Source organism: Nymphalis io, chromosome 4 (genome assembly GCF_905147045.1).
Source record: "Nymphalis io chromosome 4, ilAglIoxx1.1, whole genome shotgun sequence".
Taxonomy (NCBI): Eukaryota; Metazoa; Arthropoda; class Insecta; order Lepidoptera; family Nymphalidae; genus Nymphalis; species Nymphalis io.
In genome coordinates, this window is record NC_065891.1 from 7,556,957 (window position 1) to 7,575,686 (window position 18,730).

At 32.7% G+C, this 18,730-nt stretch overlaps 1 protein-coding gene across 1 annotated transcript; it reads left to right on the plus strand.

Annotated features, from left to right (window-relative positions):
* Positions 1 to 1,104: 1,104 nt before the first annotated feature.
* Positions 1,105 to 12,428, plus strand: LOC126781793 (G1/S-specific cyclin-D2-like). Its single transcript, XM_050506830.1, has 4 exons — positions 1,105 to 1,526; positions 2,959 to 3,174; positions 5,237 to 5,393; positions 10,527 to 12,428. Exons 1-4 carry the CDS (start codon positions 1,290 to 1,292, stop codon positions 10,808 to 10,810), a joined length of 894 nt encoding a protein of 297 aa, XP_050362787.1. The 5' UTR covers positions 1,105 to 1,289; the 3' UTR covers positions 10,811 to 12,428.
* Positions 12,429 to 18,730: the final 6,302 nt, after the last annotated feature.

Sequence of the window (18,730 nt, forward strand, 5' to 3'; positions counted from 1 at the left end):
TCTGTTTCTATTGAAATCTGGAAAGGGATTTGTAATGACTAGTTTACGAGATCAGGTGGGTTGGGATTTTTGTAATAAAATGTCAACCGGCTCGCGCGCACCCGGCTTATGCGCAAGCGCACCCGCAGCTGCTGTGAACCCTCGGCCCTCCTCTGACGTGTGCATTTGCCCTCTGAATAAACACGAACCACCTCCTTCGTTTTATTGTAATTTTTGTATTTTTTAAATATATAGTGCATAAAATAAATAGTATTTTTCACCTCGCTAGCCCTGTTCTTTTAATTCATTTGGTAGTCAAATAAACGCAATAATAATAGAATAATTTTATTAAATTATGTGATGATCTACGAATAAAACCTTACGTTTTATTTACATTAAAAATTGTCTTTTAGACAATTTTAATTTATTTAATATACTTACACTCGACATAATAAATATATATCTACATACTAGATATAGTGATCTAATAAGTAAGTTTCAGATAACCGAAATACCTACACAAGCGTAATATATTTAATACTCAAATAATTCAAAAGATTACTAGAACTTAGTATTGACCTTACAGGCAATTTTGGCTGTAAGGTCAATACTAAGTTCCAATAGAACGTATGAAAATTTTCTTTTAGTTTGCCGAAAATTGTTACCTTACTAAGTTTGATTCTTATATTAAACAATATTGGTTGTTAAAATAATACACAATTTTTATGTTCGATTGTGACTAGAGGCTAGAGTAATTAATATTTTTTTTGAAATCCAAACATTTTATTTTTTCGATATTACTCGTTTTAAATTTGTCTTCAAAAATTAACTCTTAGTTTTTTCACACTTTGTTTTGGTATGTGAATAAGATCCAAGTTTTTCATCTGCGATAAGTGAGACATGTACTTTCGAGTACTACTAAACTATTTTAAAACAAATATTTGTCGATTATATACATTTAATTATGTGTAAAGTTAATTTAGTAATGCACTAAAGACAAAACATAAACAAATTGATAGCATAACAATGCACCGTGGTACAAGCCTACAGGGGAGGGGATGCACGTAGGGCTTCGAGCGGGGGTCTGTGGGACATTGCGTTCCTTTACATGCCACTTCAGTTTGACAGAACACACTTGTCTGTTTGGCGGTTTGCCGAGCGGCTGTGTGAGCTGTGACAGCGTCGCTAAATAAACGTCGTTATAAACGTAAACACTGTGCGAAGTTTGTGAACTTTAAACCACGATCTAAGTAGCCTTAGGACAAGCTATTTTAAAATATTGTGGTGTCAAGTGTTTATTAGTGGATACAATGGATTTATCTTGTGGAGAAAACTTACAAAATTCTGGAAATAACAGCAACACCAGTGGAAGGACAATGGACATGTGTGTCGCTGGACCTGATCGTGCCTTGGACCGAGACCCAAGGCTTTTGTTGAATCTCCTGACGCTAGAAAGAGTTCATGCATTACACACAGATTATTTTCAACATGTACAAATTGATATACAACCTTTTATGCGAAAAGTTGTTACTACTTGGATGCTAGAGGTAAGTTTATTTTTTTATATTTTAAACATTTGTATGCATGCGTAAGATTGTCCTTAAAGATTAATTTTTTATTACGTTTATTAGACGCCCTTGTCATTAAACTTAAACTATCGCCTACAACTTCCGACAACAGCTGATTAAAATTAGAGTGAATGACCTTAAATTTCTGAGAGCGTAAGGGAACTAAAGCTTACTGTACACAACTACGTTCAACTGTAATAAATTTAAAAACAAAAATAAATAAACAACAATAAATTTAGTTATTACTGTTTTGTATTATTTAATTCTTATTGTATTTATTAATAAATTAATAAAGTATGAAATGTATTTATTATAATAAAAGAAACATTTGCTAACTACCTACTTTTCATTTGCTTATTACACTCTTAATAGCCAAAGAGTAATTAAACGATAATGAACTTTTAATCTAATGAGTTTACATTGTAAAAATTTATATGTGTAAATTTACACGGATAATTAATTAATATGCTAGTAAACATGAGAATGATCATGTCAATAGTTACCGTATTTTACTAAGTCTAGTTAATAGGCGCTTAGTAGAATAAAATTGTAGTATGTCACATCCACATACCTGGACGCTGGACCCATGACAATAATCTAATAATGTTGTGATGCACGTGTGATTACGTGAGGTATAAGCCCTTAGAATCACTCGACATGAACGGAAACCTTTTTATTACAGTTTTTTACGAAAGCTCTGTTCGAGTTCAATGAGCAACGGAATCTTTATAATGTCAGGGATTACAAAAAAACGTCTTACAGTTTACGTCTTGTATATGTATTTAACGGCTATCCTGTCTATGTATTTATAGATACAATTTTAACGCCCGATTTGGTGTTTCATTTATTATTTGTTATAAATTAGCGTGATTAAAACATATCTTCCATATCTTGTAGTGTTCTTCAAATTTAACAGTCGTTGCTAAAACAATTTGCCAATGTTTTATTAATATTTTCTATATTAATAAAAAAATGGTCTGGTTTTCATCTCGAAACCAATAACAAGCATTCCAACGCCTAAGTTATGGCGGCTGTAACGTTAAGCGATTTAGTATAAAAGTTATTTGCAGTGGAAAACCATTTAAAAGTAAAATAAGCTTTTGAATTTTTTATTAATTACTTAAGTATATACATTAATTTTATATGAAAAATATAACTGTATTTACTTGTCAGTGTGTCTATTTAATAATTTTATTATAAAATAATGCGTTCTATACCCTGCACCCGATGAAACCTTATATCATGCCATACTTACTAATCACAAGTATTTTACCTTTATTTAATCTGTATCGTATTTTCGGATTTGTGTTTTCTTAATCTTTTGTATACGCCATTAATAATGCATTCTTCACCATATTATTAATCCGTTTTAAAAAATAGTTTGAACTTATCAATAAAATAAAATTACCAGGTTTGTGAAGAACAACAGTGCGAGGAGCAGGTGTTTCCGCTGGCCGTGAGCTACATGGACAGGTTCCTGGCTCAACGTGCTATATCTCGGCAGCAGCTGCAATTGTTGGCTGTCACTGCCCTCCTATTAGCCTCCAAGTTCCGTCAGTGCCATCCTCTCTCAGTGGATCTGCTCTGCGCGTACACTGACAATTCCGTTTTTCCGCAAGAAGTCCGGGTAAGATTTAAATCTAATATGAAATTATATGTTACGGTAATTGTAAGTCGGTATAACCTTGTGTTATTTAGAGATGCATCTATACAGAGCGTAGCGATAAAACAGACGAAAATAAGAGAGTATGAATAATTGAAAATCTGATCTCTCATAGGGCGCATAGTTGGAATACTAGAGGAATATTTTGGTGTGTGCTTAATACAATTAAAACTTCTAACATAATGGTAATAAACTTTATTTTAATTCATTAAGATGCTATGGAAATATAATTGGTACAGGAAATTATTTTAATTAGCTATCGCTGTAAATAGATCGAAATCTTATAAAACGTTAATTGTAAGTTAACGCGTCGCGAAGCAGCCATACACCTTACATCCTGCGACAACCGCAAGGCGCTGCATTGTTTTGATTTCGTCGTGTATGAACTCGATTGGCCGAGTCAAATGTCACTCCTTCACCCTAAAGGACAACATTATATTACCCGTTTCCTTAAAGTTCTGCTTGTGAGTTTCCGGTGATTACTTCTTCCGCGACAGACAAATTCTAGGGGCAAAGAAAATAATGTCGCTTTCTTACAAGTACAGAGCTGCAACGTGTGACGAAGTATTGAATTAGTCGCTACTTCCGACGGAAATGTGGGTAGCGAGACGTTATGATACATTGATAAGGCGATTCTTCTTACATCCGTACCACTTGATGAAGAGAGCAGTACAATCATTATATTCCAGCTCACACTATTGTGTTAGAAAGTTCACACATTACGAATATTGTCATATAGTCATAATTGTAATATTGTGTGAGCAGGTAGGCAGGTGTGATTCGTTAAATTAGTTTGCTAGCGTTCGTCATTTTTTGACTTGTTGCTTTCACACGCCACTGTCGCCCTCACCAACCAAATGGTGTATTGTAATAATGACATCGCCTTAAATAAATAAGTCATGTATTCAGTTATTCGAAAAAGAAATTTTTATGAATTCCCATACAACTACGAAATTAAATTAAATATTGTGACATATGATAATTTTTCTAACATTTGGTAGCACAAACCGTGACCGTGAGAAAGTACTCACGTTCTTTGATGAGTAGGAACCGTATGGCATAGTACCATATACTTCCTTGTAATTAATTCACGCGTTGATCCCGATAACTCCACGATGTGTATGATAATGAAGTTGGAGGGTATATAGCAGAAAGTTCCCATACTTTAGATCATTACTTTAGCATTTGGCGTTGGATAGTAGAACATTATTAAACACGTAGTGGGATAGTAAACAAGTTAATTGGTATATGATAACGATTAGTTATGTAAAATAATTCATTTACTTATAAATAATAAATAAGGGACGGCAAAAACACGTTTTAGGAAATACTATGAGTAAAATAACAACCCTGAAAGGTTTCATGTGTATAATGCTTTTTCTAGATAATTAACTTCACCCTTATTATTTTAAGTCTTTGAGCTTCACTATGTGAATATCCCTAGACATTGTTCCCCATTTGCCCTTTACTTTTACAATTGTAATATGATTCGCTATTTTTTTTTTGCGGTTCACGCCCGAGCCACCGTGTATGACGGTTAAGAATACTTAAAGGTATCTTTTATTAATTTTACCTTGTATAATACTTTATAATAGTAATTAAATTGTACTGGAAAATTTATAGGGCATACAAAACTCGAGGAGACTATTAGGATCAATATAGTCATATCGTTAGTATTAAAGTAATCGAACATGAGTTGTTATTTATAAGATATATACAACAATAACAGCCTGTTAATGTCCCACTGCTGGGCTAAGGCCTCCTCTCCCTTTGAGGAGAAGGTTTGGAGCTTATTCCACCACGCTGCTCCAATGCGGGTCGGTAGAATACACATCTGCCAGAATTTCAATGAAATTAGACGTGAAGGTTTCCTCACTTTGTTTTCCTTCACCGTCAAGCACGAGATGACTTATAAATACAAAATAAGCACATGAAAAGTCGTGCTTGCCCGGGTTTGAACCCACGATCATCGGTTAAGATTTATAAGATACTTAAGAGTAAATGTTGTATGTAATTTTTGTTATAGCAATGGGAAGTAATGCTTCTACAACGACTAAATTGGCAACTCTCAATTGCCACCGCCTTCGACTTCGTAGAGCCTCTTCTGGCGCGAGTGCCGTGGGGCCGCTCCAATCCTCTCGTACGAACGCACGCGCTCACACTCACCTCCGTCTGTTATACAGGTAATGAATATTTTTAGATAACTTTATTATTTAGGTAAAAGCATTTTCGTTTGCCAATATGTATTGTTACAGCAATATGCGGGTCGAATAGAATTTGGCCTTCCTTGACTTTATGGTAATTTTAGTTGATCGATAAGTACAACGTAGTCTTAATTATAACATGGTTAAGTATGAAGTTTTACAATTGAAATTGCATCTCAAATGGACTTTTCGTACAGCGATATATGTTCTCGATGTGTTGGAATACGATTAGAGTGCGTGCAGTGGAGTGGTCATGAGCATTTAGGGGCTAAGGGAGGGTTGGATGTATCGGAACGCACATGCCGCTCGTGCCGTGATATCGTACACCTTGTGCCGCCACCCCACACACTGACCCTTTCTAAAATTCCCTTTGATACGTACAAATTATTGCAATTATATTTTAATAATTGTATATGCTGTAAGCACATTAACCGAAGTTTTTTTTAAATGATGACATTACGCAATAAATAAAAAACTAAGAATATCGAATAATTCTTTGTTCAGGACTTTTGATTACGTATATCTTAAATTCTTTCTATTTTAACGATTTTATAATGTTGAACAATTAAGATGAAAATCAAGTCTGGTTCGTTGGTATGTTGATAACACAAGAAAAACTGATCGCATTGTGTTGTTCAACTCTACTATAGCCATTACGTTATCTGAACTCAATCTGATTTATGGTATACCACGCCATGTGCTCGATACGGTCTTCTACTAGTGAATAAACATGCTCGTAAAGTCACGTCAACATAGATGTGTTTATTTTTATTAAAAAAAAACTTGATTATTATATTTTAAGCAAGCTCAGACTGTTATTTTAACCTACGCTGTTAAAATTACTAGTGCGTATGTTGTGTACTTAGTAGGTACGTTTTATGAATATCAATATCATTTATTATAAGAAGAAACAACTAAAAAATATAAAACTATCGACTAAAGAGTAAAAACTATATACGCAATAAAATCACTCAAGTTTCGTTATTCCTTATAAATAGATATTGTAGATAAACTATAGAGGGTTTTAATTTTTCGTGTATGTGAAACATTTGTCTTTGCTTAAATAGGCATTTTGTTGCTTTATGCATGTTATAGTTAACACTTATCGTTATTCGTTAGCGTGGTATGTAGGCAATTGCCACTGACCATCATTGACCCCTTGCGTTACAAGTACAAACGGGTGTATGAAAGTATATAATATTACATGTATACAGCGTCGATGTTCATTAACATTTCAACATTAAGTTTATTTTTTAAAATAGAGACTTAAATGTATATATAACATGAATCTGACTTTTAACCTTGTATCTCATTCTATCGAATCTCTATAATTATTGATTTATGGCTGTTGGGTTACTCTCCATTGGTGTGTTTCAGTTTTGAAAACAGATAACAAAAAAATATTATGAAAAATTCAAATACGCACACTTATATAATAACAATTCGAGAGATCTGTTTAAAGTAACACTTTTTTTACTAACTGAAGCTTCATTTGTTTGTAAGGCATTTAGTAGATTACTTTATCTTTGCTTATCGTATATATGGTTACCGTATCTCAACTTTTACAGAGATGTAAGTTTGTCCTTAATAAAAATTATTCCTAATCGAATTGTATTTTAACTTTGTTTGAATTGCATAACGTCGATTGATTTTTAACTTAATTCTGTACACGCACTGTCAAATATAAAAACATATATCAATAAACATAATTGATAACAGACTTAATATATATTTCAATTGAATAATTATATGTATGAAATTCATACAAGAAACTTAGACTAAATGTTTTCAAATCCTGGCTAATATAGCCCCAAGCCGGAAGTGCCCATAATTGCTAGTAACTGATCGCGCATTACCCTAAGGTGTTAACAGGTTAATAACACTTCTTGACCCTTAAACTTCCTTTCATCTAATAATATAGTACAGTTAATTGACGATGCAAAACATAGATTTTTTATGTTTTTTTTTTTTAACTTGCATGCTATAAAACTTAAACTTGGTTTAAGTTAATGTTTTAAATGTGGAAACAGTCGTAAGGCACTATGATCTTCATGTTTCACATCTTCGAAGATAGCAATCAAACTCTTTTATTATTGTAGTAATTCAAGTAACCGTGTCACGGTCGCGGTGACTTATGAGGCGACTTGTCGTGAGGGGAGCGACCGCGCCAGCTGAGTCGGCGACAATACGCGAAGACGTCCCGCGGCCATTGTCGTTACCCAAGCACTAAGGCCTGTCCCGGCATTTAACAAAGGGTCCCCGACAAAGACCGTCTCAGTACGCACCTGGCGTCCCGACCCTTAGCTATCTAACACGATACTTGGTTGTACGATAAGTTTTACTTAACCTTCCGACATCAACTTTACTTACAACCATTTCTAACGTTCCCACCAAAAGTTTTTATTTTTAAAATAAATATCTTCATTAAAAATGATTGTTAATTATTTATATTTTTGTTGAATCTTATAATGTCATATCATTAAAATTAATCGTTTTGTAATAAAATCTTAAACATATTCAATTATATAAATATTTGGCAATATAATAACTATGGAGGTTAAATTTACAATTGTTCAAATCGCAATATATGTATTGTGGACGAATCATGCGGAAATCACAAGATGAATTTTAATAAAGTTTAGCATGCCTACTATTATAATAGTACTACGTCTCCGTCTTGTAGTAGTAACATGTATTAAACACAAACATATTTTTTATGACCAAGGACCACGTGGAGGAAGGCGCAGTTACAATCCGTGAATAAACGTACGATAACTGATTCTATGACCCTATTTCATGACCCCAAATATTAATATATTTTAAAATGAGACATTAGGACGATTTGATATTATGTTACGACTAGTTTCACACAATTAGATAATGACATTAACTATTTGCAACCCTTGCACTTTTGCATCTATTTGTATAAGTAAGGATTCTCATATAGGGTGTTGTCGAGACAGGTTCGACAAACGGAACTTAACGGTTCTTAAAGTCTGTTGGTGTAACGCTCATTACGTGTTCCAGGATAATTAGAAGTAGTAGGGTAAGACGGGGGTGTAGTCTTAAGCGTGCGTGGCCCTTTGGCTCGTGTGCCAGCAGATGTTGGCTCCAACTGGCGGGCAACCTGTCGCACAACGGATCGCTTCGGTCCGGTGCTCGCGCGAGATCGTCTGATATCTGTCGTTCGTTTTTGATTCGTTAATCAGCTAACTGCTCGATATGCCCACAACAAACTTTTACCGCCTGTTATTGCATAGACGTTGAGATTTATTTTATCATATTACTGTAGTTGAAATCAATATATGTAACTATTACATCTAGAGACTTAATTATACGAGTATGTAATAAAAAAATACTTATTTTATTATAATTACGACAGCTCCTTATTTTATTGCCTTAATGCGTTACCCGCAAGCTTTGACCTTTAATAACATTTTTTTCTTTAAGTAATGATGTGTCTGTAGTATGTTAGCGTAAAGGAACTTATAAGGGCTACTAAGAAACGTGTAGGCGGGCAGTGACCCAATCGTACCTACTCAGAGGCAGCAAACGGAAGGGTCGTGCCAGGTGTTAATACATCTGCCGTCTTGGGTCCCTCTACTTACACCCAACGCGACTTAGTTGAATGTTTTAAAGTTCTACGGTTCATCGCCTCATCTTCACCGTTAATAATTTCGCATTATTCGTAGACTATTGAGAAAAGTGATAGCATATCAATCCTTAAGACAATAATTACAACAATTAAGTAGTAGTTTAGACTTGTTTCAAAGATTATATTTTATTCCAAGCAAAAATTACAATTATTAGAGATTGATTAGATGATTCGATCTTGAAAATATAAGTTTTCAATCACGAAACCCTCCTGGTTCGTGGCAAAATTGCAGCTGCGTCCTTGGCTAGTGAACTTAAGATGTAAATTACCATTATTCTTAGCCTATTGTGACGAGGTACGCAACACACACAAAGATGCAGACGGGAACGGCATGCACAAATCTGGCAGCTGTTCGATTTTCCTTCCTTATCCTCAAACAACAATAGCATTCGTATTGTGCAAAATGTAACGCGATGGTTTTTTTTTATGTCGACCCCTTAGGCCGTTGGTTGACCTTTCTCGTATTTTTAATTTTTCGGTTTGATTTTCAATATTTACTTCTATTTATTATTGGCGATTTATAAATAAGGAATTAAAAATAAGTAAACAATACTTGTTTCAACTTAGAAGGTCGATAAAATAAAAGATTAACACAAGGCCAATAAGATGCAAGGTGCCTAGCCACCTGTCCACGTCCGTAATTATCTTGCAACAGATGCTCGCTACCTGCTTCTGCCTGCCTCTTTGGATCCGCATTATAATGTTACAAAGCAAGCTTATCAAAAATTATTTTAAAACTAAAAACTAATTATTTGTATTGGATAAATTTCTTGAGAAATAAAATTATTATGTATAGAAGATGTAAATTATTTAATTAAAATACTGTTATTTAAAATATAAAAGGATATCATTTTCAGGAGGATATAAATTATAAAAATAGCCAAATGTCAAAAAATTAAATGTCGATATAATATTAAAAAAGCATGCAATAAATTATGCAATAAAACGGCTGGTGTCTGTTAGAAACTTTTTGAGGAAACGAATTAATATTTATTATGCAAAACAAATTATCCAATAATTGAAACAGACATTATATATATTTCAATAACATTCATATAATTTTGCCATTTGAACTGTGTAAATTAGACCAATTATAGATTTCGGAGTAATAAAATGATTAAAAGAACGCATACAAACTCAATTTGTAAGGCTGAAATCGACGAGATTTACAAGCACTAAATAAACTAATATGTACGAGCGGAGAGATAACTTGGACATATGTATACTGATTATTTTATAATGGTAGCCATAGTCTGTGGGTACGAACTAAACTGAACAAGTTTAAAATTTAATTTTTCTCAGTCAAAAGTGGTTTACTTAATCAGAAAATAGTTATACGCTAAATAAACTACTGGATGAACTCATTTAAATTATATTATTTTTTTAATATTTTATTGGATTGAAATGTGAGCGTAAAATATGACAGTTTAATGACCTGAATATTTGTTTGTTAACAGAAACAGAGTTCCTGTTGGTACCGCCATCGTTGGTCGCTGTGGCGTGTATAACGGCTGCGGCGCGGGGCTTGCGTGTGCGCATGACCATAAATGATCTATGCACCCTGACACGGACGCCTGCTGCTGCCGCCGAACTGGTAGCCAGACACGTCGAGCGAGTGCTCGCTAGAGAAACACAACCACAGGAACCTAGAACTAGACACATTCAACCTGTGAAGCAAACAGCGTCCGATCAAACACAGCTACCAGATACCCCAACAGACGTCCAAGACATTCGCTTTTGAGTAACAAATATTACTCGTCTATGCTTATATAGATATATCCTACACTAATATGGAGTCAATTGATCTCATCGCTATTGATGAAATTGTTATGAATCGCGTTGAATGGATTTGATTGTTACGATGTTTTTTTTGTCGCGCACCTGGGTGTACAAGAGTTTCTGGTTTATAAAAAAAAAAAAAACGTTATTTATATAATATTTCTTCAATGCGAACTTGGAAGATAGATTAGAAGAATTGCCCTTGATCTCAAATTACTATTTATGTAAAATAGTTGGTTGTAATAGATTTGCGTTATTTATAAGGTAAACAGCAAATAGTTTGACAGATTGCAAGCTCTCGATAGTTGCTCTATGTTGATCTCCGTCGATTCCAAAAATTATATTTTAAGATTGTTTGTTAATATTGTTCTAAGATTTCCCTGATATTAATACATTACATTGGATGAAGTTTGTATCAACGAACGTTGAGCGCAAATTATCGACAAAAAAACATAAAACGAAATTCTCTTTCTATTTTCTAATTAATAAACTGGATTTTTTTTTCACTTTTATCTGCAAACTCTTAAATAAGTTTGGTAAAAGTAAAAATATATGTTTACGATGGTCTATTCTGGATTATAATTCCATAATTTTAATAATATATTTATTGTCGATTGTTTGCGTTGGACAAATTAACAGGAAAAATATTGATATGAGCACATTGTATAGTTAGTTATTAATGTTTTATTTCATGAACTTTTCAGATTGGAATAGAAGTTATTTCGACAATATTTGTATCTTGATTGATTGATAATATGTAAGGATCTCAATTATTTAAAAAATTCTAAATGAAATGCGTGTATAGCAAACCTAGGTTAGAGTTTTAATTATAGCTGGTTTTGAGTGAAAATGTTAAAGTATGTAATTTTTTATTTAGGTCGATGTTAAGTTTAGTAAATTCTAGTCACATGTTTTACACATTCCTGTTTTCGACCAAACTTTATATTTAGATTTAGATATAATAAATAAGTGATTAATTAGAGTAATGTTGAAGACTTATTTGACTTACATTCTCTCTTAGTAATAAACTTATGATTATTATTTTTTAATTACTTTATAAAATACTCACATTCATAGATCAAGAGAGATAGTGTAGGGCAAGTGGCCTTCCAGCGTAATTTATATTATATCGTATTTAATAATTATTAAGGTCACGTTTGTACTAAGGGAGATTTATTTTGTAAGCCGAAGTATCGAGGCGCGTGCAACGTTACGCGGAGCTGATTAAGGTAATTAGAAAAATTAATGGTCGTGCTTTTAAATTTTTCTATTTACCAATAATTAAATTGAAACTTCATTCGTTTTTGAGCCCTTTTAAACATTATTTCTTATTAATTTATTGTAAAACTAATAAAGAAGAATTTATTCGATAAATATAAAAGTGATGTTAAAGAATGCAATGTAATAAAATGTCTAATATACAATGAAAATGTTTTACAATATCGTTAAACATTCCCACATTCAAACATAGTTTTTTTTGCTAAACCTGTGTTAGTTGCTAAGACTAAGATAGTCTATTGTAGGTCAATATGTACAGTTTTGGTTTTAAAATTTATAAAATAAAAATCACCCAAAAATCATCTTATATTTTTTTTCGTGCACTAATCACGTTTCTGAAACTCAAATTAACTAACTTTACCCTTATCCTTAACCGTAGGGACTAAGGAGCGTTTAGTATTTAGTAAAGTAACTGATTGGCGTTTCAGAAACTAGGTTATATTTTCCCATTCCTATTAAGTATTAATCAATTTTTATTTAACCAAATATTTTAAGTTTCCAAATACTTACTATAGCGTATCGAAAAAAAGATCTTGTGGCGTTTTAGTTGATGAAAGAGAGAGGGGTACTGAGCTTATTTAACTCTTTGGTATTTTATCAACGAAAGAAGAAGTTAAACAGCAGCTAACAAAAAAGCTTAAATAGGTACAACTCAATATGATTCGTATCGTATGAGCGGTTGTTAAGTATGCTGTAGAGATTTCTACATTTGACACAAAAGTTAGTGAACGCAAGCGCATTATATCTGAAAAATTAAATAACCAGTGAAAAAACATAATTTATTTAATAATATCGGTGAATGTAACTTACAACCAGAGTTAAGTTTAACCAAGTCCAAAGAATATATATTTGTACCAGTGCTTTTTCTTATATAAAAATAACTGGACACGCGAAATCATTTTTATTTTTTCATCAAACTTCAGGGATAAGACTGATAAGTTCATAATTTCTAAAAATAAATAGCTAACAGCTGATTGATGGCGAAACCAACTATGCTAAATATATTCTTATTCCCATTTACTTTAATAAAATTCCTGTACGTTTTATTGAATTAATTTTGTAAGTAATTCTTACACGTTATTCTTATTAATAAAATAAGTGAGCGACATTTTGTTAAGAAATGTTTATTTTTGCAGGAGGTGAAATAGTAACATAAATTAATTTTAATTAAGATGATTAAGATTCAGATGGTTCAAACACTGGGCCATCTCGGCTCTTTTCGGTATAACTGTTAAAATTAAAAACCTACCTTTTTAACTTAATTTTAACCCTAGGAAGATAACCTTATTTTATAGTACTGGAAAGATTACCATACGTCATTTCGACGGGTGCACTAATTGAAGGTATATATTTAGGATTAGGTGTATATAAGCATTTTTTTTTTGCATTTTATTACATTGTTCATGTGTTCCAATAATGATTATGTAAATAAAATAAAAAATATGGTAAGAATTTTATATACTTAAAGAGTAAAACAGAATTTCAAAAACATACTAAAAGCATAAAAAAATACTTAAATTGAGATCTTTTCCTAATGCGTATAATTTATAGTTGTTTCTCTTATAATTAACATTTTTTATGATTTCTGTACCTAATTAATAATAAAAAAAAATTATCAGACAGCCTTAGAGGTACTGAGAACAAGCCCTAGACTTATGTTTACCATATATAGGATTTTGGCACTTATCGCATAAAGATTTAGTCATTCTTCTGATTTTTCAAGAACAAAATGAGGAGTATTTTCTCTTCCTTGGCCAAGCAATATCATGTTCTTGTCCAGAATATTAAGCTGGCCTTCTTCCACTGATTTGGTTTTTCAATTTTTGTAGATAGAGTAGGAATATCTGCCTTGCGGACATCGAAGTCGCCATGAGCCTATTGCTGAGATTCTTTATAAAGTTACGCCGGTTTTTCTTGTATACGTATAACATTGTGATATAGTAAATAACAAACCTATTTACATAGCCATTGGCCATCTGTTTGTCGGGTGGCTGCAGGACGACGAGGAGAAAATGACAACACTGTCTTTGGTTTATAAAAATGGATCGTTTTGAAGTATTTATTTCTCCTTCTTCATCACAATAAATGAAGATAACGGGTACATCATTTTTTTCTTCATGTAAATTATCATCTATTTCCCTGTTTGGTTTGGCCACCAGTTCGTCGCTGGTTTCTTTCAATAGTCGGTATATTCGCTTAACCCTAACCTACTTTGTGACGTCATCATGTTGTTTTAACATTAAACTAAGCATAAAAAAGAATTATGTAAAAGATACATAAATATATAGGAACAATATGTCAAAAACATGAATAGCATCGACGAACAAAAAGTAACGTAAAAGATAGCCATGCATCACTTCGACGTACAGTAGTTCGTTCAGTTTAGTAGTTAGGTTCATATCTTCGAAAATAGCACACTTAATTGAGTAACTAGTATGTATTCTGCGAGTTCTTGGATACTACTGAGTTGGTTGAAAAAATGGCTGCTGTGTCGCGAAACGCGATCGAGTAAAAACGTTTTTACAAATCGACACACGTCGATTCGACGTAGGTTATCTTTCTAGGGTTAGTAAAAGACGAATAGTTTGATTAATAAAGTGACATTGAAGAAAGAATCAGAGTAACATGAGTTTTAGGAATTATATATATAAAACGCAATTTATTTTAGTTTAATTTCATGAGCCTCGGACCGGCAAAACCAATCTAATAAAATATTATATTCTAACACACTTACCAGCGCCATCTTGTGTTTATAAATATAACTATCGAGGTTTTGTCTTCTAACATACGTTCTTAGCGTGTTTGAAGGACATCTAAAAATACATTTATCAGCTTTACTAATAGATGGCAGCACTTCAGAAAATTGTAGTTTGATCATGACTTTGTGCTTCCTCGCTAGATGTCAGTATAGATAAAAAGCTATTTTTGAAACTGAATTATTCCTAACCTCACAATTAAAGGTTAATTTATTATTTTATATTTATACTCTTTGGTTTACTGACCTTACCATTAAGACATTTTTTTAATCATTGAATTAACATATTTGAAATTATTGACAAAAAATATTTTTAATTACATTTTATAAATGTTACAACAATGTGTTAAATCTCCGTTTATAACGCCTTGTATTTGATATTACTTTAGCTTGACTTTCGCTTCGTTACAATATGATTATATGAATATTTTGCAGTAATTGGAATTTGCAATAAATTATTTAAAGGCATTAATTATTTTTTTAGTCTCTTAGAAACAATTTTGAATAGTCATGTTAAAGGATTAAATTACTGGTTCGTAATGTAAATTTTACCGGGGAAATTCGGCAAGAAATTTAGTAGTTAGAGGAACTACTAAATATCTATTATAAAGTAGATGTATATATATAAGTAACTGTATACAAATACATTTATTTGTCTTGTTAAAATAATCGAATACGAATTTTATGTTTTTTATCACCTATATAATATTCTTGTATTGATTGCCTAAGCCTAGTATTTAACATAAGATTTCGCAAAGTTAAATATGACTGTGGAATTATAAAAACGTGTATCCTACCCCCGGAAGGATGTATTCACTTTGAGGATTTGTAGATTTATAAAACCAAAAAATCGTATCAGAAAAAATCAGACATTTCCTTTAAACATAATTTCGGTTAATTAATCATTATAGCTTATCCATGAGCCATGGCTCAACTTAAACGTAGATCACCACGGACTTAATTCTGGGCGAGTTCCTACCAGTGAGTTTTAACGTCTTCAATTTATGTCCAATGTCTATAATTTACATCTTATTCGGCGGTGGAGTTAAATATCGTGACAGTGCATGTGACGGATGAAATTCTGCAAAATCTATACGAACCAGTCCGCAGTGAATCATGGTGAAATAAGCTCCTAAACTTCTCTTTATCAAGAGAGATCTTTTCCCAGTTAGGACCTCTAACGGTCTCTGTAATTAAATTGGAAACAACAACAACGTATAATACCATTAAAAAATCTACATAGTCTAATGTTACTTATTAAGACTGATATGTGTTGTTGTGGTTGGTATTGGTCATATTTGTTTAGACGTTTCGTAAAATAATATTATCTATTGAAACTTCAACCGCTTCATTCACTTCGGAATATATAATATATTCCGAAGTGAATTTATACTTATTTTTTCGACTTGAGTTTAATTTTTCTTTTTTTCAAATATATTCGTATAATTGAGAGCTTACATTTCTATAACTGTCTTTACGTGTACAAAAGATATATCAGAAGTTACTTACATAAGCATAACACATAGGAAAATAAAAAAAATCAACTTAAAATTTCTCGTGTCGGTCAGGTCGGTTTATCTACAATTTTCGCATTTGCACTTGAAAGTCCGATACGACACCGAGGGAGTAAACACTCGGAGGTTTGGGAGGGAGGTTTGGGGACTCTGCAAAGCCAGGCGTACGAAAAAGCCAGGCGAGGAGAGCTCGGGGCGTCGAGGCAAACACACCGTCTCGGGAGAGCCGTTCATTAGTTGTTCAAACAACCCGACGGCGGCCACTTTGACAAGCGGCAGGACCTGCTCGTCCTCCATCTAGAGGATTCTTCCCCTTCACTGATCTAAGGTTAACTAAAGAGCTATCGGAGCTGCACATTGTAAATAGAGCGGTCTGTTGTGCTAATGAACCGCTCAAAACTGAGGATCGATAGTGGCCTCGTGATATATTCGTTGGAGTAATATTGTATATTATTCTTATTAAAGTTAATGTAAATAAGTTATTTATAATAATGCTATATATTTTTTATATCAATTTAATCTTTAGTTTTTTAATGCGCATACAAGTAACGCATTAACTATATTATTTTATATTTATCTACATGTTTGTTGCAATCTTATAAGCATTTTGTAAATTGTCGCAATCAGCCAGCTACCTAATATTATAGTCGGCTAATACAATGAAATATTTTACTTCTTATATTTTAAAATAGTAGTAACATTTTGGGGGTAATGGAATTACGTAAACAATTATTATTAAACGCAATTATTGTGACGACATTAAATTGTACATTTTTTCTTGTTATTTGTATGTACAACTTTATTCGTGTACTTCGTACAGGCTTATAGTAGGCTTATTTTTATAGCCTTAAACGTTTCAAGAAGATTAAAGATAAAAGACCTAACCAGGCCAATAATTTCAGAGATAAATGTTGAAAATGATAACTTAATTTTATATACAATATTTAGATGTAAAATTAGAAAGGAAATAAAGCGAATGTTATACCATATTTCCTAAGCACCTCGAGGTTTTCTAGTTGTGTTGAGTTTTGCAATAACGATAATGCCTCAGTCATTAATCAGTGACGCAGGTGTATTGTTATAACCCTTTTGGCTTCGAGCAAAATACTATAACGTATTTATCGTACAAATAACAACAAACATGTCAAACGTTACTGTTAAATAAGCCAGTTATTTCAGGTAAGCTCTTGTAAATCTGTTATTTATTTTTCAGTATTTCAGTTTTCTTGGTTGTAGGGCTTTGTGCAAGCCCGTTTCAGTTTGTACCACTCACTTATTACATATTCTACTGCCAAACAACAATAGTTAGTATTGTTGTGTTTCGGTTTTATGGGTGAGTAAGACAGAGTAACTACAGCCACAGATGACATAACCTTAGATAGTGGTGCATTGGCGATGTAAATAATGGGTAACGTTTTTTACAGTCAATGCTGTGATGACCACATACACGGATGTCTATTTTCCCGTTCGTCTAACTATTTCAAATAAGACAAAATAAAACGACCGCATTTATTACTTAGCATAGTTTTTAGTTACATTGTTAAAGTAAAGCCTGAAAAATGTATGAGTAGGTATATGTATAGTAGCCGACAATCATGGCGATTGGTGGCTCATCAATCAAGAGCTCAGGTGCCATGTCACCCTTGGGCGCCGCACTGAAAGCTCTAACGCCTCTATTCTACGAATTGTATGTTGGTAACTATGTTACGCAAGTGCGCGTTTAAGCAAATTAGATTATAACGTGAACTACTTCATTAATGTTAGTTACTGTATAGATAGATACTGATTCATTATTATAAATAAATATTTATTATTAATGGTAGCAAGGTTCAACTGCAACGAGAAATTGCATCTAATAGTTATATGGAAATGCTCACATATGCGCTGTTATTTGATTATAATTATTCGATTCTTGGACCCTAACGCGATGCCAAGCATGGAATCTAAACTTTTAGTCTATGTGTTTTATATGTATATGACTGTTTAGTATTACAGGTAATTAGTATATCGTCTCTACACAATGGAACCTACATTTTCATCTACTATAAAATGTATACTTCATAAGTTAATTGTAAGTTAAAACTAATTATAAAAAAATAATATGTGTAAGCTTCGTTCGTTCGGTTAAATATATAGCTAAACCTATAGGTTCAGTCTCGTACATCAGACATACACGTTGCCCTCACGTACACATCGACCTCTATGAAAGTCTATTTTCTGCTAATCTACTGGAGAAAAACAGCTAACTAATATTATCTTTAACAGTTATTATTATTTGTAACACTAGATAAGTAATGTAAGATCCTGTAAATTTTCCACGTTTGGGATAAGGGTT